Source organism: Stigmatopora argus, chromosome 12 (assembly GCF_051989625.1).
Source record: "Stigmatopora argus isolate UIUO_Sarg chromosome 12, RoL_Sarg_1.0, whole genome shotgun sequence".
NCBI classification, from domain to species: Eukaryota; Metazoa; Chordata; class Actinopteri; order Syngnathiformes; family Syngnathidae; genus Stigmatopora; species Stigmatopora argus.
In genome coordinates, this window is record NC_135398.1 from 16,942,005 (window position 1) to 16,964,975 (window position 22,971).

The 22,971-nt window shown below is 40.4% G+C and overlaps 1 protein-coding gene across 6 annotated transcripts in view; it reads right to left on the reverse strand.

Annotated features, from left to right (window-relative positions):
• Nucleotides 1-9,322: 9,322 nt before the first annotated feature.
• The window catches only part of LOC144085489 (Golgi reassembly-stacking protein 2-like), a 32,311-nt gene continuing 18,662 nt past the window's right edge, over nt 9,323-22,971 (reverse strand). For 5 of the 6 annotated variants that reach the window (XM_077614813.1, XM_077614809.1, XM_077614810.1 and 2 more), the window contains exons 8-10: nt 18,525-18,629; nt 16,073-16,198; nt 9,323-10,559 (exon numbers count right to left, since the gene is read on the reverse strand). In XM_077614813.1, coding sequence (XP_077470939.1) covers nt 10,342-10,559; nt 16,073-16,198; nt 18,525-18,629 — 449 coding nt within the window. In that variant the 3' untranslated portion in view covers nt 9,323-10,341. Of the gene's footprint in view, nt 10,560-10,700; nt 15,548-16,072; nt 16,199-18,524; nt 18,630-22,971 lie in introns of those variants that run through there. The other variant, XM_077614811.1, reaches the window with a different exon arrangement.

Below are 22,971 nucleotides of genomic sequence, written 5' to 3' on the forward strand. Positions count from 1 at the left end.
AGGATCGTATCGAAGTGTTGAGGTTTGTTTTGTTTGTTTCGGAATGTTGAGAATTGTGCTGTTAGAAAAAGTGTTATACGGATAAAAGAATGTTTGGGGAAACAACTCGGCAAATTTGTGTCGCCACTCAGAGAGAGAGATGGAGGGGCTGGGACCCCCCGAGCGCGGTGTGTGCGAACATGTGGCATCCGGTTGCTGAGAAAAGAATTCAAAATTATAGTTTGCGGACCCTCTGTGGCCCTCTAGTTGCAATATGAGCCCATGGACGGTAATTGCAGTTTTTTCCTTAAAATTGCCATTGTGGGAAATTTTTAATCTCTTTAAAAACAATTGGTGATACAAAACTTGAGACAAAATAGAAGAAAGATCAATGGATCTAAATGTACTTTAATTCAATGACAATGAAAAAGTATTGATTGATGGGTTTTGTCATGCTAAATTTGAGTCGAAAAGCTAGAAAAATTATATTAAGATAATATTGGAAGAGAATATGGGGAGGAATGTTACAAAAATGCCTGGCCAACCTATTTGTGGATATTCCAAATTGCCTTCTGAATCCAAAATAAAAAATAAAACAAAAGTAATAGTCTGCTGGCATGAATTGGAAAAAAAATCACAATTGCTACACTAAAGGTTTTAGTGGAGTTGATAATTTAAAGACTTGATCACTAAATGACTTAAGAGATGGACAATTTAATACACTTGTGGATAACACAAGTCACATGTTTGGAAACAGGAAGAATTGTTTCAATTCAGATAAGGTAAATATTTCCTAATGATAAAGTTTAAACTTGAAAAATAACGTAGAAAGAGTTTTTTTAGCCTGTGTAAAGTGTGAAAATATTGTCAACTAATTTGCAAAATAACAAATCAAAATATAGGAATAAATGGGACCTAATATCGCGAGACTTTGACAAAAGCCCAAGAGTCTATTATCAAAATTATTATGAATTAATATTAATATAGTGAGCACTAATACATTTGAATGTAGGATTTATTTGGACAAATGCTTTAATGGAATTAGATAGTGCCTTGTATTTCATCTCACAACGCTCTGCCATGCAAATTACATTTTTGCCTGGTCATAAATACAGTCGTACCTCTACTCACAAAATTAATTGTTTCCAAGACTTTTTTCGTAACTTGAAAAGAAGAGGTGTACTTTAGGAGGAGAGGAGACAGTGAGAGGTAAGTGATCCGCTCGGGGGGTGATGCGATGTATCCATCACGGCAGAATATCAACGAGTCTGAAATTATCACTTATTTGGGCCTTTTGCCGGGAAAACGCACCTTATGGAGAAGTACTACCAATTTCGTCTAACGCAGCTGGGTATGATGATAATTGGGCTTTTGTCGAGTCAATGATGATGACAAAACCTATGTCCGATTATTATTGTTATTATTATCATATTGTCATTGTTGTCATTGTTATTATTATTATCATATTGTCATTGTTATTATTATTATTATTTGTGAATTATCTAATTCGTTCCACGGTCCTCACACAACTACCAACTAAACCCTTTAAAATTAGTCAGAGTCCCAATTTTGTATGAAAGATGTGAGGAAAAAGAACAAAAATGAGAGAAAATTATAAGGAAATGATTTATTAATGTCTTAAAACAGGGGTCTCAAACTCGTGGCCCGCGGGCCAACTGCGGCCCGCGGGACGATAATTTGCGGCCCCCGTCTTAATATGAAAGATTAATGTTCGTGCGGCCCGTAAGATTGATATGAATGACACTTGTTGTGTTCGGAGCTGAATGAACCAATCACGGTGAGGTATACGGCTCTGGAGGGCGGGACATCGGCCGGGCTGTCCAGTGCCTCGCTCACTCACTCATTCATTCCTCCAATCAGCTGGGCGGAGGAGAAGCCGTGAAGCTGATCACTCCGCTCGGCGCCCACACTCCTCCGCTGCCTCAGCATACAACTGAATGAGGCGCTATGATCCGTGATCCAGCCTGTGTCAGTGTAGCCATCTTCGCGAGCGAAACGGAGAAACGGAGAGCGAAAGTGCGCATGCTCCACAAACCCGCGCGACTGAACGTGAAAGATCAACCCGAGACTCATTCCAAGTGGAAAAACATATTACAGAGCCCCAGAGATGTCTCTTTCAAAGCCTGGCGTGAAGAGAAAGGTCGTTGATGAGCACAGACAGTTTCAAGAAAAGTGGGGCGTGCAATATTTCTTTGTTGAACACAGGGGAACTCCGACGTGTCTCATTTGCACTGAAAAAGTTGCGGTGCACAAGGAATACAATTTGAAACGTCATTATACTACGAGACATGCTGAGGAGTACGAAAAATACCAGGGAGATGAGAGAGCCAACCAGGTTGCCAGTCTTAAAACATGTCTTCTGAGGCAACAGGATTTCTTCAAGAAGGCTACCAAAGACAGTAATGCAGCAGTCGAAGCTAGCTACGCCGTTTGTGAGTTGATTGCTAAAGCAGGAAAGCCATTCACAGAAGGTGAATTTATCAAAAAGTGCATATTACAGGCTGCACATATTGTCTGTCCAGAAAAGAAAAGTCTGTTCAACCACATCAGCCTTTCTGCCCACACCGTGGCAGAGCGCATTTCTCACCTGTCAAGCGACATTTATGATCAACTGTGTGAGAAAGCACAATGTTTCAGTGTATATTTAGTGGCTCTTGATGAGACCACAGACATCACAGACACTGCCCAGCTCGCAATATATATCCGTGGTGTTGATGACAATTTTAAAGTAATGGAGGAGTTGCTCACAGTAATTCCAATGCATGGCCAGACCACCGCGAAGGAAATATTTCACCAACTGTGTGATGCCATTAAGAATGCCGGTTTGCCAAGGAAGAGCTTTGTTGGAATAACAACCGATGGAGCCCCATCAATGACAGGGAGGAAGAATGGACTGGTAGCACTTGTTCAAAAAAAACTGGAAGAGGAGGGTGTGGAGGAGGCCATAGCTCTGCACTGCATTATACATCAGCAGGCCCTTTGCAGAAGATGCCTGAAGTTTGACAATGTGATGTCTGTCGTTGTGAAATGCGTCAACCAAATCAGATCCAAGGGCTTAAAGCACAGAAGGTTCCGTGCTTTTTTAGAGGAAATGGAGTCAGAATATGGGGATGTGCTCTACTTCACTGAGGTACGTTGGCTCAGCAGGGGAAACGTGTTGAAGAGATTTTTTGAGTTGAGAGCAGAAGTAAAAGACTTCATGGAGATAGACGGGGTTGCTGTTCCTGTGCTAAGTGATCCCAAATGGCTCATGGACTTGGCTTTTCTTGTTGATATCACACATGAGCTTAATGTACTGAACAAGAAGCTACAAGGCCAGGGGCAACTTGTCAGTGCTGCCTATGACAACGTGAGAGCATTCTGCACTAAACCTGTGTTATGGAAAGCCCAGCTCTCTCAGACAAACCTTTGCCATTTCCCAGCATGCAAGGCTCTCGTGGATGCAGGCACACCATTCAGTGGTGAGAAGTATGTTGAGGCCATTTCGAAGCTACAGGAGGAATTTGATCACAGATTTGCAGACTTCAAGACACACAAAGCCACATTTCAAATTTTTGCGGACCCCTTCTCCTTTGATGTGCAAGATGCCCCTCCTGAGCTTCAAATGGAGCTCATTGACCTGCAGTGCAACTCTGCACTCAAAGCCAAGTTCAGGGAGGTGAGTGGAGAAGCAGACAAGCTTGGGCAATTTTTGAGAGAGTTGACCCCCAGCTTCCCTGAACTTCCCGAAGGTTCAAGCGGACCATGTGCCTTTTTGGGAGCACATACTTGTGTGAGAAGCTCTTCTCCACCTTGAACTTCAATAAGTCCAAGTACAGGTCCAGACTTACTGATGAGCATCTTCAAGCTCTACTGAGGGTCTCCACTGCTTCCTCCCTCAAGCCAAATGTGACTCAGCTATGTGAGAAGAAGCGCTGCCAGGTCTCTAGCAGCAAGGAGTAGGCAAGAGAAGCCGTGTTCAGAATATTTCATATTCAATGTTCCATTCAAGTTCAGAAAGTTAAAGGTTAAAGAGCTGTTAATACAGACATTTGAAACGGAATAAAAATAATTCATTTTCTCTACTTAGGCAGCCAGTGTATATCTCTCATTATTATTATTTTATTTTTGTATTACTGATTGATTGATTTTTTATTCATCTTTAAGTTAATTTATCTAATTCATTATTTTTTGTAAAAAAATAAAGATATTTGATAACGTTGGAATGTTTTATCAGCGCTTTTCTTGTGGAAATCCTGATGCGGCCCAGTCTCACCCAGACTTGGCCTCTAGCGGCCCCCAGGTAAATTGAGTTTGAGACCCCTGCTCTAGGAGGAGGCTAAGTGCCATCCGGTGGGATGTAAACAGCCATTACAATGACAATCGTTAGCTCCCTAGGTAGATAGAAGGGCCTGCACCGAACTGCCAAGAGCTCTAAATCATGGGCACTGAGAAAACAAAACACCAAACTGGAGAGCAAAAAGCCGCTGCACCCGTGCGCGTCGCCATCTTGGATTTAAAGGCTTCTTTTACTACTTTTTATTCTTCTTGTTTGTACTTCTTAGTTGGTGTATTGTTGCATTGTGAAAGCTATGATTAGGGGATTTATTTTTAGTATTAGTAACTCGAATGTTTCTGCTACTCAGTCCCTGGTTGTGTATGATTTTCCTTTCAGTGTTCTCCTACCGGCTTTCCTTCACATTGATGCTGTTCTTATGGAAAATTGTGAATTACTGTCTGTGACCCATGGTTAATTTGCTTTGAATGCGGACTTGTATTGCTGATGGACCTAGACTGGGATCGCAGACCGCTGGAAGAAGAGGAGGAAGAACTACGAGAAGAACTTCAGTGGCGGACTATCTGGTCGAATAGGATTTGATTTTTATATTTTCTTTCTAGTTTTTAGTTACCATAATGAAGTACTGTGTAAAGTATGTTTTTTTTCTTTTGTGTGTATGTCAAAATTGTGTCAGTTTTTTTACCATACTGAAGATTTTGATGAGTTAATTTTTATTTGATTAATAGTTTTGTACCACAGTTTCCTCTGTGTAAACAGGGGGTCTGTTATGAATTATTTGTTATAAAAATTAACTTAATGGTTTGAGCCATATTCAAATTCACTTACTGAACAAAGTGCCTGCATTTATCTGATCATTGGGGTTTGCATAGCATTCTTCACAATAATGTGTGAACAGAGTATATGGCACTGGTGTTTGCAGTATAAACAATTGCTCCTGTGTTCTGACAGTCGTAAAAGTTGTTCAGAGAGAAACAAAACATTGGAAAAGCTTTTCCTGACCTGTCTAAATATCCTGATCCTTTACTTCAAAGAAAGGTGTCATATATTGAAAATCTCTTCCCAATAGTATTTGATTTCAAACCACCCATGTTCCTTTGTAACTGAAACCCATCCACTTATATTCCAATTAACGCCCACTTTGGGCAGAGACAATGGAGGCTTGGAAACAAATGGAGTCAGCACGAGAGTTCCCTTGGTAATAAAGAGAATTGACCACGGAAGCTTCAATAATGTTTCGTCCATATTTTTGTTGACACTTGTCTCACCATATCTTTCAGAATAAAAAAATATCTTACAATACGTATTCCTCAGTGTCTACATTCCTGCTGTCTTATTAATTTGTGAGCCATGACGAGCTGTTGGAGTTGATTACATTCCTGCTGTCTTATTAATTTGTGAGCCATGACGAGCTGTTGGAGTTGATTACAATTATATATGTATACAGTTGTGGTCAAAAGTTTACATACACTTGTGGATAACATAATGTCATGGTGATTGGAACAGATACTTCTTTGTCACAAAAAACATTCATGAAGTTTGGTTCTTTTATGACTTTATTATGGGTTAACAGAAAAAGTGATCAAATCTGCTGGGTCAAAAATATACATACAGCAACACAAATTAGCAATTTTGGTGACTTAGAAAGTTATGTCAGTGAAATGAGCTTTATAGCATGCTCTTAACTTCTTGTGAGTGATTATGCGCGACTACAGCTGGTGACTTCTCTGAGGCCATTTGGATGCAAACGCCCACAAACGCTACAATGGGAAAGTCAAAGGAGCTCAGCATGGATCTGAAAAAGTGAATCCTTGACTTGAACAAGTCAGGAAAGTCACTTGGAGCCATTTCAAAGCAGCTGCAGGTCCCAAGAGCAACAGTGCAAACAATTGTTTGTATGTATAAAGTGCATGGCACTGTTTTGCTGTCAGTTCTGTGGTCAAACGAAACAAAAATCGAGCTGTTTGGCCACAATGCCCAGCAATATGTTTGGAGGAGAAAAGGTGAGGCCTTTAACCCCAAGTACACCATGCCTACCGTCAAGCACGGTGGTGGTAGTATTATGCTGTGGGGCTGTTTCGCCACCAATGGAACTGGTGCTTTACAGAGAGCAAATGGGATAATGAAGGAGGATTACCTTCAAATTCTTCAAAATAAGCTAAAGTCATCAGTCCACAGATTGGGTCTTGGGCGCAGTTGGGTGTTCCAACAGGACAATGACCCCAAACACACATCAAAAGTGGTAATGGAATGGCTAAATCAGGCTAGAATTAAGGTTTTCGAATGGCCTTCCCAAAGTCCTGACTTAAACCCCATTGAGAACTTGTGGACAATGCTGAAGAAACAAGTCCATGTCAGAAAGCCATCAAATTTCATTGAACTGCACCAATTCTGTCAAGTGGTCAAAGATTCAACCAGAAGCTTGTGGATGGCTACCAAAAGCGCCTAATTGAAGTGAAAATGGCCAAGGGACATGTTACCAAATATTAGCGCTGCTGTATGTATATTTTTGACCCAGCAGATTTGATCACTTTTTTCTGTTCACCCATAATAAAGTCATAAAAGAACCAAACTTCAAGAATGTTTTTTGTGACAAAGAAGTATCTGTACCAATCACTCTATCAGAGAAAAATCTGAGTTGTAGAAATAACTGGAAACTCAAGAGAGCCATGACATTATGTTCTCCACAAGTGTATGTAAACTTTTGACCACAACTGTATGTATATATTATAGTGTAGACTACAGTAAAGTTCTGGTCAGCGAAATTTTCAAATGAACAAAAATTGTACAGTGACCTTATAGAGTAACTTAATTGTGCCAACTGTTCAAATCTTTAATCTATGGCATGTTTTACATTTTTTGGCCACTCGAGTGTTAGGTATTTTATACAGACTTCCGAAAACAAGAGTTGTTAATCCCCAATTTCATGACAATATGATATCAATTCTTTGGACGATGACACAATACCTATACGTAATTACAATTTTCTTTTTACAAATCCTGGCACACAGGTTGGCAATAAATAATTGGTAGAACATTATTGCAATACATTCCCATACATATATTTTCAGTTCAGCTTTTGCAATATAAATATATTTTTATACAGAAAAATTATCAATGAATGTTCGCAAAGCCAAAATTATTTGCAGACTTTGCAAATGCATGCATGCAGAAAACATGCAAGACACGCCCTGCACTTGCACGCACATTGCGAGCTTTTCAAAATACGTTCAAGGTCGAATGCTGTGAATTTGTGCAGTGCACGCACACGCCAGCATGCGTAATCCGCGAGATTGTAAAGCAGCTAATTATCGTGAGTCGTGATTATTGAATCTGTCTCCTGTATCGTTGGACACTAAGCTTCTGGTAACCTTCTATAGAGCCACTGTGGAGAGCATCCTGGCATACCATACTGGATTACAGTGTAGTACGCTGGAAGCACGGCAGCAGACAGAAAAGCCATGCAGAGAGTGATCAACACCGCCCAGAAGATCATCGGCTGCTCTCTGCCCTCACTGGATGACATTGCCAGCCTTCGCTACCTCAGAGCCAGGAACATTTTCAGGGACCAATACCACCCTGGTCAAAACCTGTTCCAGCTGCTGCCCTCTGGCAGACGCTACAGGTCTCACAAAACACAGACATATAGACTTTAGGGACAGTTTTTTTTCTTCCCAGAGCCACCAGGACTCTGAACTTGAGCTAGGACGACACACAATCCCTTCTGTGCAATAACTTCCGGGTGTGCAATAACAATGGGCAATATCTTAGAAATCTGTGCAATATTTTAGAATCTGTGCAATATTTCAGAATCTGTGCAATATTTTAGAATTCACCTGTGACTTTTTATACTTTTATACTACTATTTGTTTTTGTTTTTTTACTGGGAAAACACACTTTGAAAAGCTTGGAATAGCACCACCAATTTCGTTATACGCAGCTGTGTATGATGACAATTAAGGCTTTTGATTTGATTTGACATGGCCACAATAATCGGAAAAAAACGCGAAGAAGGATCACCCCTATTATTACTACATACCATACTAATGTTTTCACGCCTATACAAAAATACAAGTGTACAATTATCAAGAAGTGTATTTATTAAATAGAGTTAGAGGCAGATAAAAGATTAATATATCAATTTCTAAATATAATCTATAAATAAAAAATGTAAATACTTTAAGTACTTTACTCACAGTGAAAATAATTTAATAGATTTAAAAACATATATATTATGAGTTTCAGTTTACATCCTTGTCAGATTTGAGAGGCAATGGATCATCGATGAAACCTTCAGGAGCTTCTTTCTGCGAGAGGTTTTCAGGGCACAAAGAACATGGCGACCGCTGTTTCTTTTCTTGGACAAATATGAATTTGTATAAGGACATAACACTGTCAAGACGATTGCCAAATTCAAAGACTCCAACCATGTTGTCATCAATCTTCTGGAGACGTTGTTGCAAACTCTGTCCCATATTGAAGATCTCGTCATGCCAGTTTCACGGCCGTATCTACAGCGTAAATCCCTCATAATGGTGGTTCTTTTTTATTTTAATTTTATTCATTGTGAATACCACTCGCTTAGTGTCCTTGGAAAAGGCAAAGGATATTGTGGCCACCTACCGAGTATTCGCTTCTTCTTTCTTAGTAAAACGCACGGTAGATTTATTTATTCCCCAGTAACGTGCTACATACACCTTTTGCATAGCAGCGTTACTTTTTCTAGGTCACGGTCATACTGTCTTGGTTTTTCCTGGGCTCATTGGATGCTAGGACACATAGGAGGCATTTTCAATGGGGACCGAAGATTCAAATAAAGCTGGAATAGCATCAGCATAGTCTTTCTCCACAGGTGATGTGCGCAACGTGAACACAGTAGAAAAATGTACTGTAAATGAACGTGTTACGTTCACACGAGATCCAGTGCAGGAGCAGTGCAAAATTAAGGACAAAACAAATGCCTTCAACATAAGATCTATATTTGAGTTTCTAAAAATAAAAAGTTGTTTTCCCATGACCATTTGAAAGAAAACGAACATCGCTGTATACTGTACAGTATGTTTGGCTTTATTGCTTGCACTTCACATACCGGAACGTGTTTCAGTTTCATCGTTTACACTGACATCTGGTGGCTGTTTAGCATAATTAAAAGAACAAAGAAAGTTGATCCACATCATGACGCTGCACAGAATGCAACCTTAGTCGTTGTGGGCTACAGTAAATAAAAAGGGCAAGTCAGTTACAAAACGAAATAAAACGAACAAAAAAATAAATGACTCTATAACAGGAATAATATATTCATTTTTCAGGGGTGACCAACTCTGATCCTCGAGAGCCACTATCCGGTCTGTTTTCCATATCTCCCTCCTCTGCCACACCTGAATCAAATGATCAAATCATCAGCAAGCTGTCTAGAAGGTTGATCCTGATTATTTGATTCAGGTGTGTTGGTGGAGGGAGATATGGAAAACAGACCGGATAGTGGCTCTGGAGGACTGGAGTTGGCCACCCCTGCTTTATCACTTGGTTGAAGACCAAAACTACCAGTACATTTCAAATTTAAATATCCTGCAAAGGTTCATTCATTCCAGTAGCACAATTCAAAATGTAAAACTCATATGGAGTCACTTTTTTCCATTTATTGTGATAGACATTCATTTATTTGGAGTGCCAACAATCATTCACTGCTAGCTCCCAGTTCAAAAGGATTGGACATCATTATCATTCACTGTCAGTCCAACCAATTCAAATGGATTGGACATCTATTACCATCAACGGCAGCCAAACTTGTGTGTGCGTGCGTGCGCGCGCGCGTGCGTGCGCACGCACATAAATGCAATGTGAAGAGTTATTGAAGGCAAGCTGCAGTGCCACCTGCTCCACTGCAATATAATTTGTTTATGAAGACAAGTTCTTCAAACCGTACTCACACCTGGAATCTCTGATTTGGTGCAGCCTTTCCCTATTGGCCAAATAAATATAAAACTAAACTGAGACAGTTGGGAGAGGATAAAGATACTGGGCATGTTTTTTGGTTCAATGGTTAAGAGAGAAACATTCTCAGGTTATGAAGACGTCAGCATAGTCTCCGTAAGAGGCTGTACAGTACTTGCAGTGTCACCTATAGACGCTGCGGGAGGCGTTACGGTGAGAGTGCCCAAGGTGGGTAAATTGGCGGCCATTCCTTGAGACAACAGGGGAGTCAGCTGGGAGGGCATTATGGTAGGCAAAGGCGGCAGAGGAGCCAGGCCGGGTATGTTAAGAGGGGCCGGCAGGGAAGCAACTGTAAAGAAAAACGAGAGATGGCAAGTCACATGATCAAAGAATAGGCAACGTTACTAGATATGTTCTTGATCTGATCACATGAATGGAAATCAGGTTGATGACGTCAGTTTTCAAAGATGTAGGAAAGGGAAAAAAAGACTGGTTTTAAAAATGAATTTATTGATTCTTAAACATTTAAATGAATTCCCTGCAACAAAATAATCCAAAAGGTACAAAGATATGTTTTCAACATGCAACATATCTGGGAAACAGCTGACGTTTAGGTAAACACTCATTTTGGAGCTCTTTGTCAATTTATCCTTGTATGCAATTATTCTTGCTTTAGCACGTGACCTAGCAATAAAGTGTGTTCTTGACCCTGCAGGGCTCAGCGCTTGTTTGACCATAGTGGTGGTAAGAGCCTCTCCGAAAAGGCATAATGCCTTTCCTGAGTTTTTTTCTATAGTTATTTAGACATCAATTCATGTTTAAACCTTAACATTTTTTTCACTTCAAATTGCCTCCTCTCATGCCTACATGTTTGTGCACGCGTGTGCTGATTTGGAAATCCATGAGGAGTTTTCACGAGTGGAGTGTGCCAGCGGGTGGCTAAACTTTACGCCAGCCAAGGCCCTTGGCTGTACAGATGCTCCCCTACTTACGAACGAGTTACGTTCCGAGCGATTGTTCATAAGTTGAATTTGTTCGTAAGTTGATTCAGTGCTATATTTTGTATTATAATTTATGTTTAAGGCCTATATAAGTATATTGAAGGTTTATATAAGTGCATTTGTATGTTTAAGGCTTGTATAAGTAACCAGCATTGGTTTGTACTGAATTTTTTTTTTTTAATAAAATGGAGAGAATACATACAGTACTGTATACATACATGAGAGAGAGAGAGAGATTTACTAGAAACTGGCCGAAAGAAGCTATCTAATAACGATTGCAGTTTTCTTCTTTTTTTCATCATAAATTATGCGGTAGCACTGTATGACATCATTCAATTCATTTGCAAACTTTGTGCAACGTTCAATATTTGGGTCCTGCTGCTCGATCTTTATGTTTATAAATCGTACCGACGGTCGAACGATTCAAGTTGTATTCCCATGCAATGCTCACCACTTTCTCACGCGCATCAAGCTTCTTTATTATTGCCACTCGTTTCAAATGAAATGGCTTGCCTCTTCCTTGCACCTCCCTCACTAGAAGCCTTTCATTTTTCACCAACCATATTGAATAATGGATGCACGAGATATTTAATGATAAAAATGAAAAAGGTTCTTTGCGCACTGGAGATACGTTCACGCACTTCCGCACTACAACGAACTGGGCAGAGGAAGGTGAATGCTGGGTGAGCTGAGCTCTCACAGCGCCAGGCGTCTGTATTAGCGGCGGAAAGAAGCAATACTCGGAAAAAGGAGTGCAATACAAAATCGAACTTATGAACATTTTTCGACATAAACACAATTTGCAGACATGTTCGTATGTACCGTTGTTCGTAACTTGAATGTTCGTAAGTAGGGGAGCGTCTGTATTCAATTAAACTGAGGCTTGCCCGGAGCATGACTGCCACCAGACCCACTTAAAGGGGGTGGGAGTCACAAGCAAGCACTCATGGCACAGTGAGTCCTCGTGGACTCTACGCTTGACTGGGCTGTGCCTTAAAACCGGCAAACTGTTGATTCGTCAGCTCTAGACTACTGAGGGACTGTGCGGATAAGCTTGGAAGAGTGATTCTGCATATTTTCAACCTCAGTCTCAGTCTGCGGAAGTTCCCCACCTTTCGGAAGACTTCCTGTGTGTGGTTCCAGTTTTATCTAACTCTACAATGTCTTTTTCTTGTGTCTGTATCTGTTTTTGCTAATGCAACCAAGATGGCGTTGTTGTTTTTTTGACTCGAACCCCACCGAGTCGTGCGGCTTGGTCTGTGCTTGTACTGTCTTGCTACTGCAACCAAGGAAATTTCCCAAATATGGGATAAAATAAAGTTCCAATCCAATCTAATCCAAACAGCTCACCCTTAGAAGGCTACTAAAGTGACTGCATAAAGTCAATAATATAAGGCTTTCAAAAGTATTTCTTTACCACCTTGTGAGCTGCTGATGTTTCACTCGCTTGTCGCAAATAAGGTTGAATGAATAGTAAATTGGTGATGCTATCTAATGACACTGACAGAGATAAAACAATACTTTACTCTGAGTCTTGTGATCAATGATCAGGTGTCTTTAAAACATCATTAAAAAACATCTTTCACATATACTGCTGCGGTCCACATTACTCTAAAGTGCGGATTTCAAACACCTAATTTTCAACATCTAAACTGATCTTATCAATGTAATGCTTTAAATTATAGATATAACTGTTTTTTATTACTTTCCTCTTCACTTCCAGGCAATTGCAAATATTCTCAATTACCATACCAGGTTAAATAAAGGATAAATGAAAAAAAATTATTAAACAGGCACAGGTGGATTAGTTTAGCACATTCCCTTCACAGTTCTGGGATCAAAGGTACAATCGCAGACTGCCTTCCTAATGTGTGGAGTACAGAAATCCATTGATTATCACGTCTTAACTTATTGCGAATTCACTTCTTTGCGAATTTTTGCCGCTATTATTTAAAAAAATATTAATTGAATTATTTATTTATTTTTAAAGTTCATAAAAATTGGAAAATTCATGCTGAAACTCGTAAGCGGAAGCCACTCTTGCTACTAGGACTCAGCATCTCATCTTATCACATTTTCTGGACCGCTTTATCCTCATTAGGGTCGCGGGGGGTGCTGGAGCCAATCCCAGCTGTCTCCGGGCCAGAGGCGGGTGACACCCTGATTCGGTGGCCAGCAGGGCACAAGGAGACGGATGACCATGCACACTCACACCCTACCTAGGGGGCAAGTTAGAGTGTCCAATCAGCCTACCATGCATGTTTTTGGAATATGGGATGAAACCGGAGTACCCGGAGGAAACCCACACAGGCCCGGCGAGAACATGCAAACTCTACACAGATGGACATGATCTGGATTTGAACTCAGGACTGCAGAGTTGTGTGGCCGACGCGCTAACCACTCGGGCGCCCAGGACTCGGCACTGAAGAAAAAAAAAAGTTCGCGATTTTTCGATTATCACGGCCATGTCTGGTCTACATTAACAGCGACGGGTCGAGGGATTACTGTAGGCATGTTCTTACCGTAGCTGTGTGGGTTTTCCCCAGGTACTCCAGTTTCCCCACACATTCCAAAACCGTTCACAGTACACTTATTGAACCAGGGGTGTCAAACTCATTTGGCATCGTGGGCCACATACGGCCTAGGGAGATGTCAAGTGGGCCGGACCATTAAAATTATACCATGCTCTGCTATAAATAACCAAAATATCATGTCTTTCCTTTGTTTTGGTGTAAAGAAGCACAAGAACATTAGGAAAATATTGAAATTTAATGAACTATCCTTTTACAAAACATTTCATGAAACACCTCATATTTCCTTAGACAAATGTGCAATTTACTTTTATCATTCACAAATACAGACGCTCCCCTACTTACGAACATTCAACTTACGAACAACGGTACATACGAACATGTCTGCAAATTGCGTTTAAGTCCCAAAATGTTCGCAAGTCCAATTTTGTATTTCGCGTCTTTTTCGGAGTAGTACTTCTTTCCGCCGCTAATACCGAAGCCTGGCGCTGTAAGAGCTCAGCTCACCCAGCATCTACCTTCTTCGTTGCAATGCGGAAGTGCGTGAATGTATCTCCAGTGTGCAAAGAACCTTTTTCATTTGTATCATTAAATATCTCATGCATCCAATATTGAATATGGTTGGTAAAAAGCTAAAGGCTTCTATTGAGGGAGTTGCAAGGAAGAGGCAAGCCATTTCATTTGAAACGAGTGGCAATAATAACGAAGCTTGATGCGCGTCAGAAAGTGGTGAGCGTTGCACATTCAGTACCATTTATAAACAGAAAGATCGAGCAGCAGGACCCAAATATTGAACGTTGCACAAAGTTTGCAAATCAATTGAATGATGCCATACAGTGCTACTGCATCATTTATGATGAAAAAAAGAAGAAAACTGTGCAATCGTCATTAGGTCGCTTCTTTTGGCCAGTTTCTAATACATAAATCTATCTCTCTCTCTACAGTACTGTACATATTCTCTCCATTTTATTAAATGTTTTTTTTTTCAGTACAAACCAATGCGTGTTACTTATACAAGCCTTAAACATACAAATGCACTTATATAAACCTTCAATATACTTATATAGGCCTTAAACATAAATTATAATACAAAATATAGCACTAAATCAACTTACAAACAAATTCAACTTATGAACAATCGCTCGGAACCAATTGCGTTCGTAAATTGAGGAGTGTCTGTATGCATTGCAACTGATCCCTCTACTCTGATGGAAAGAGTGCTCCCCCTAGCGGATAATCCATGAATTGCAGCGAATTAAAAATATTAATTCCATGTCTTTTATGCATTTTTTCCACTTTCAAATTATCCTGCGGGCCTGATTGAACCTCCTTGGGGGCTGGTTCCGGCCCGCGGGCCGTATGTTTGACACCCCTGTATTGAACAAATGGTTGTTCGTTTCACTGTGACCTGTAATTGGCTGGCGACCAATTCAGGATCTACCCCGCCTACTGCCCATAATTAGCTGAGATATAGGGACCAGCACCCCTGACCGAGATTGTTGTGAAGATAATTGGAACTGCGAATGAATGTATAATTAAAACAACAAAAACTATTTTTTTTAAACTTTTTATTTATGCATATTTTTTGGATGCAATGTAAGTAAGTTTACAGCTATAAAATGTTAGGTGCCGCCTCATGATGCAGTGGTTCATTCGCTCAACTTCGCTGCGGGAAGTGTGGGAGCATTTCCCCGCTCAGTGGCGGTACGATTATGGTTGCAAATAGTTAGTTGTTGTCTTAGTGTGTGCTCTGACTGACTGGTGACAAGTTGAGGATGTAGTTTGCCTTTTGCTCCAAGTGAGCCCTGACGATGATAAGAAGTGTTGAAAATGAGTGAGGGAAAATGTTAGGCTCAGGTTAACACTTAACATTTTTGCAAGCTCACAGGTCACCAACAGATGCAAATAATCATTTTTTAACTCGGCTTAAAGGTGTCTCGCTATTCTACTGTCTGACCACACGAAACAGGATCGTGACTCTACGTTATTGTGTTTTCCATGCATGTATTGTTACGGCCTTAACCCTAGAACGGTAACCTGGGGTGACCGGGTGTCTACAATCTGTATGGGAGACAGACGAAAAAATTGTAAATTTTTCAGTACGTACCAAATTTTTTTTTTCCTTTCAACACTTGCAGTATGGCAAATTATGCTTCAAATGACTCAAAGTACATCAATGAAACACATACAGTACTATACATACACTCAACTGTTAGATACAGGGCGTGAAAGGGGTTACCTTTCACGCTTCTGAAATAGAGGGTTCCCATTCTAGGGTTAAGCAAAACCCTCGATTCATTCAGGATGTGGACACGTGAGTTGTCATGTACCTGTGGTTCCGCCTGGCATTGCCGTGCCGGTGCCCGCGAGTGAAATGGTGCTGAGGTCCGGGATTGGTAGGTTGAGATTGGGAAGGTTGGGCAGTGGAGGTAAACCACAGGTTCGAGGCACCAAGCCTAAAACAAAAGCAAATTATTATTTTTAGTGAACATTTATATAGTGAAAGAAAAAACACTTATTTCAAAATGCCATTTTACCTCCCTTAACATGGTGAAAAACCTAAAGGGTTTTAAAATCAAAGGACCTTTAATACTACCCCTAGCAGAAAGTATGGAATCACCAGTCTTGGGCAAACACTCAGACATTTTATTCTGCAGAAAAAACACAGATCACAAACAAACAATTCTGTTCAAACTAACTATTAGTTTTTCAAAAGTGCAATTCCATGGCATTCAGAAACACTAAAAGAAAGAAATAAAAAACATTATGGTGGTCAGTAAATGTTAGTAAAAAAACAAACAGGAAACACTCCATTCCGAGGGAAAAAAAAGAATCATGAAAAACAGAAAGAAAAAAACAATCAAACTACACATTGACTTGTGACAAAGAGTATCATTAATCAATCTGGTGCCAAATCTCTTTCATTACAGTTGCCAGATTGTCTTTCAGCCCGGAGCCTTTGCTGTGGGCCAATGTTTTCAATATCCACCGCAGGTTTTCAATTGGGTTGAGATCTGGGTTTATTTGCAGGCCATGAAATTGACTGGGTGCATTGTCATCTTGGAAAATGATTTCATCATGCCAGAAAATCTTTCAACAAGAAAGCTATCCAAAATCTCAATGTCAACTTGTGCGTTTACTGAAGATTTAACCATAGCCATCTCCCCAGTGCCTTTTCCCTGACATGCAGCCCCACACCACCAAGGACTGTGGGAATTTTTATACTTTCTTTAGGCAGTCATCAGTGTAAATCTCGCTGGAATGGCACCAAACAAAAGTTCCAGTATCATCACCTTGTCCAATGCATCAAGATAAGTCCATGGCCACCTCTTCCTTAGCCCATTGCAGTCTTTTAATTTTCTATTCAGCATCAATGGTTTCGTTTTAGGTTTCTTGTATAAAAATGCCATTTAAGCCTCAATGGTTTCCTTTTAGCTTTCCTGTATAAAAATGCCATTTCCTTTAGGCAATTTTGTTCAGTTCTGTCACATACATTGACTACAGCTTCCTCCCATTTTTTCTTCATTTGTTTTGTTGTGCATATTGCTTCCCATGTTGTTTTTACTTGGTCCAGATCTTCATTAGTGCTGACTGAACAGCCCACCATATGTCTAAAGTTACCTTCTTCAACCAGTTTGAAAATTCTGTATATGGTCTCAAAAACATCTCTCTTGTTAGAGCCATGATTTTTGCAAAACCACTTGGTCCAGCAGCCCCCAAGGGTGCAGTTTTGAGATACTGTATTAATCAAAAAGACATTCAATATCATAAGGAAGTTAATATGCCTGTCTTTGTAAATGCAAAATATCAAATTATTCAATTTGAAAGAAGAAATAAGTCAATCTTGATGAGAACCTGATGCTTTCTAATTGCAGAAATTAACATTTTCTTCACCCTAAGCTGTCCCCCTAGGTGCCTGAACAAAAAGGATATAACCTGCCTTTTAATGAAAACAACGGAATACATTTATAAAAATGTATAACAATCAAAGTGGAATTTTGTTTTATTTCAAAATCAAGGCTACTCGCGTCTGGCCAGTCAAAGCACGTTTAACAAGGTTTATACGTCAGCGCCCTAGGTAAGATGGCTGCCCTGGACCTAGGTAAGATGATGTGCCCAGAGTGAGCAGTGACGGGAACGTGAGTTTTTTCACGTTTTATGCAAGATACATACATTTTTTTCTTGAATTTCATTCATAGACATCAAAATAAATTTTGTTTTGGGTTACATCTGTTTAACTTTTCTCTATTTTGAAATAAATGAAAGTATCGGCCAAATTCGTCCTGACGTCACGCGCCGACGCAACATCGCCATTTTGCATGTCGTGTTTTTATGCGCATATAAGCCGTACCCTCGACTCAGTCATCATTTTTTTTGTCGGCTTATATATATGAGTACATACGGCCGACCCGCCATTAACCACAATAATAAAGGGATTACTGTATCGAAATTCAATTTAACATTTTCCACAGAATTCGGAAATTCCATTTTCCCCTGCTCTATAAAAGTAACATCTACTATACCTGTATAATGAGAATAAAATCATTTAATTCAATTCTATTCTTTCCTTTCTTTTAGTGTTTCTGAAAGCCAAGCTGTTGCACTTTGGAATGACCTTACGATTGTTTACTGTTTGCAATGCAATGTTTTTAGAGTATAAAATGTCCGTGAATACTCGTCCAAGACTGGTGATTCCATCCATACTTTTATGCTAGGGTTAGTAGTTATGTGAAAATATGTTATGATGTTTATTTGCTTCATAATATTTAGCATGCCACCCACCTGGCAGCGTTGTGGCTGCGTTGAAGCTGGCTGTGGCAGAGTTGAAGGATGCGAGGGGGCTGAGAGACTGGTTAGATGTTGGAAGCAGAGGTACTGTTGGCAAACCTGGTAAGAGGAGATACAATTGTGTCAATACACAATATTACATAGTATCATTCACTCCAATACTATTTGGAGTATCTGATTTAGTCACAAGATGAGATCCGTTCCAGGGGTCATGTGGGTTTTCAGCAGTCATGCTCTTTGGGTGATGTAAATTAAAGCAATATGTCCATTTATTTGATACTCACACACCCATAAATCATGTTTTATAAGGATCATAGATTAAATTATTATTGTTATTAGCACCTAGTTTGTTCAATAGCTCCCAAGCCATTTGACAGATTGACACGAAATTTACAGAAAAGATAGGCTACCTTCTGTTTAACGAACACTCATCTCAGGGGGGGATGAGTCTGCCTACCAAAAACTGTACGGACACTGGCCTAGTTAATAAACGTATCCGGGTTTTTGCAAACCAAAAACCCTGGATGACCAGTGAGACACAGGCACTCATCAAATGCCGTAACACTGCCATCAGGTCAGGGGACAAGTTACAATACAGCGCTGCCAAAGCAGACTTGAAGAAAGGCATTAAAAAGGCAAAGGCAGCATACACAAGGAAAATTGAGGAGCACTTCACAGAAAATAACCCAAAGAAGATGTGGCAGGGAATACGACATTACCAATTACAATGACATTAATGTGTCTGTTAATGCAGACGCGTCACTACCAGAGGAACTGAACCGTTTCTTTGCCCGCTTTGAGACTGACAAATCGGATTCAGTCTCAACACATCCACCACCCTGCAGCAGTACACTGAAGCTTCAGGAACATTAAGCCTGTGCTCACCAGCTGTCTGGGGTTTTCACAAATATTTTCAATTGTTCCCTGCATTAATCTGTCATCCCGTCCTGCCTGAAATCTGCCACCAATATCCCTGTCCCTTAAAGCCAACCATTGACAGCCTGAATGATTATAGGCCTGTTGCACTTACACCTGTGATCATGAAGTGCTTTGAAAAGTTGGTTGCCCACCACATCAGGGATACAATCAGTCCCTCAGCTGACCCTCACCAGTTTGCTTATAGAGCAAACAGATCCACTGAGGACGCCATCGCGTAGCTCTACACATAGCACTGAGCCACCTGGAGCACCATGGGAACTATGAGGATGCTTTTCATCGACTATAGCTCAGCCTTCAACACTAATACCGGACATTCTGGCTGACAAACTCTTCATCCTTGGACTATCCTCTTCCATCTGCTGCTGGATTAAGAACTTCTTAACCAACCGTCCACAAACTGTTAGAGTTGGTCCACACATCTCTTCCTCTATTACACTGAGCTCTGGCTCCCCCCAAGGCTGTTTACTGAGTCCTCTTCTATATTCCCTGTACATCGACCCACCAGTCTAACTCCATCATCAAATTTGCCAATGACACCACTGTAGTCGGACTCATCTCAGGGGGGATGAGTCTGTTTACAGAGATGAAGTCAACAAACTGTCTTTGCGGTGTTTGGTGAACAATCTCACACTAAACACCACGGAAACTAAAGAAATATCCTGGACTTTCGCAAACGCAGCACAGATCTGGCCCCACTCCTCATAAATGGAGTATGCGTAGACAGGATCCAGTCCTTCAAATTCCTGGGGGTTCACGTCACGGACAATCTCTCCTGGTCTACCAACAGCACGGCAGTGGTGAAGAAGGCCCAGAAGCGACTCAATTTCCTGAGGGTATTCAGGAGGAACAACTTGGGACACTAAGCTTCTGGTAACCTTCTATAGAGCCACTGTGGAGAGCATCCTGGCATACCATACTGGATTACAGTGTGGTACGCTGGAAGCACGGCAGCAGACAGAAAAGCCATGCAGAGAGTGATCAACACCGCCCAGAAGATCATCGGCTGCTCTCTTCCCTCAATGGATGACATTGCCAGCCTTCGCTACCTTAGCAGAGCCGGGAACATTGTTAGGGACCCTTACCACCCTGGTCACAACCTGTTCCAGCTGCTCCCCTCTGGCAGACGCTAAAGGTCTCACAAAACACAGACAAATAGACTTTAGGGACAGTTTTTTTTCTTCCCAGAGCCACCAGGGCTCTAAACTTGCATTAGCACGACACACAATCCCTTCTGTGCAATAACTTCGGCGTGTGCATTAACAATGTGCAATATCTTAGATTGTGCAATATTGTAGAATTTACCTTGCCCGGACGTGACTTTTTATATTACTTATGTTTTTACTGAGAAACACGCACTTTGTGAAGTAGCACCACTAATTTTGTTATACACAGCTGTTGTATCATGACAATAAAGGCTTTTGATTTGATATGATTTGAATATGCAAACTCCCCACAGGTGGACGTGACCCCAGAGCTGTGAGGCCGACGCGCTAACCACTCGCTCCACCGGTCCACACCTGGGGACTCATGGCCACGAGAAGACAAAGGACTTGGACTAAAACTCCCATTTACCATATTTTTTAAAATTTATATCAAGAAAAGAGGAACTATTTTCACTGAGTACAGTAGTTAAAATAGTTACATATTTAAGTACAGTAATACCCTGAGATATGAGCTCAACGCGTTCCGGGACCGAGCTCGTATGTCGATTTACTCGTATCTCAAACCAACTTTTCCCATAAAAATGAACTAAATACAAATTAATTCGTTCCCACCCTCTGAAAAAAAAAACCATGATATTACAATGGAAAAACATTTTTATTGGTTCTAATCCACCATCTACTAATAGAGTAACAAATAACTACAGTGGTACCGCGAGATACGAGCTTAATGCGTACCGGGACTGAGCTCGTACGTCGATTTTCTCGTAACTCAAACGAAAGTTTCCCATAGAAATGAACTAAAAACCAATTAATTAGTTCCAACCAATGTTCCCTCTAAGCTGCGCACGTGTGCAATTGCGCACTACTCTGCCGTGCACAGAGAACGCGAAACATATGCAGCGCACAAAATCAAATTGAATTGAATTAAATTGAATGCTTTTATTGTACGCCATCCTGAATTGTAAAAAAAAAAAAGACATTACATTTTTTTCTGTGCCATTTTGCCTCGCAACTCAGAGAGTGGCGGCCTGTCACTGACCGACAAACGACAACAAAAGGTCATTTCGGATAAAACTGACAAACACCGTGTCCAGCCAATGATATGATGCAGTTCGGGTCACGTCTTGTGCGTTTACTTCCACGGCATGAGTTCATTTCGCAGGTAAGCATATAGCCAACAACTTGGTGGAGCTGCTGCCAAGCCTTTATCATGGCCAAACGAGTCAAAGTAAAAAATAAATGCAGTTCTTCTAAGATGGAAAGGCTGTCGGAGCAAATAGAAGAACAAGCAGTGAAATTGGGTGAGAACTGTCAAAAATTTTACCAAGTGTGCGTCTGTGTGTTTCAGAGTGTGTGTGGTATATGTCATCGTTTGTCTTCAATTTACACGATGGACTATAGATGGAAATTAGGCCTTGGCTGCAATCTTACATATTTACATATGTATGTTCATGAATATGTGCTGTCCCTTATGAAATAAATCAAATCAAAATCAAAAGAAAGTTCTCTGCCAAACATAGGAAGCTAAAGTTGTAAGCGAGTTTTCCGATGGAAAAATATTGCACATAAATGGAAGCTTGACTATCTCGAGTGACACATTCAGCAGAAAAGTCATTTGAAGCAGATTGAGAAGTGAGGACAGATGTGAAAAATGAGGTCAACTTGAAGTCAGATTTGTGCAGATTCTAGTGTCATTTATTTAGATATTTTATCCACAGATATGAATCATTACATTTTATTAGGACTAGATCATTTATGGCTAGTAGAGACGCACCTGTCAAGGTACACATTTTTTGATCATTTCAAATTGTGTACGCTGTATAACAACCTTTGTACGGTGTTGGAATAATCATTATTATAAATGTGTTTGCAATGCTTATTTAGGAATAGAAAGCCTTATTATAAACATGCTTACTATATTAATCAATATATTTGCTTATTAGGAATAGTAATGCTCATCCTGAATGTGTAACAATATTAAACAATATATACATGTGTTGAACGCTGTGCTTTTATGTTAGAGTTATTGGCATTAATAAAAGCCATTTTAATGCATGCCTTGCTAAAGTAAGGACTGTGGTTCACATCAAGAGGACAGGGAATGGCCATGGGCATGGAGAAGGGCTCCTGGGTTCTCGACGGTTGACGACTAACACTCTGATAAACCTAACATACGGGAAAAAACTTTCTTTTTTAAATACGTTTTTACGATCTCGTTTTACCCATTTCGGCTGTAATCCGGAACGTTTCTGTTGCCGGTAACAGAAGAAAATAGCATCGTCAATTGCTAATATTGCCAAGCATTATATGTGCACGTACATTCCCCTTTGACCTGTCCG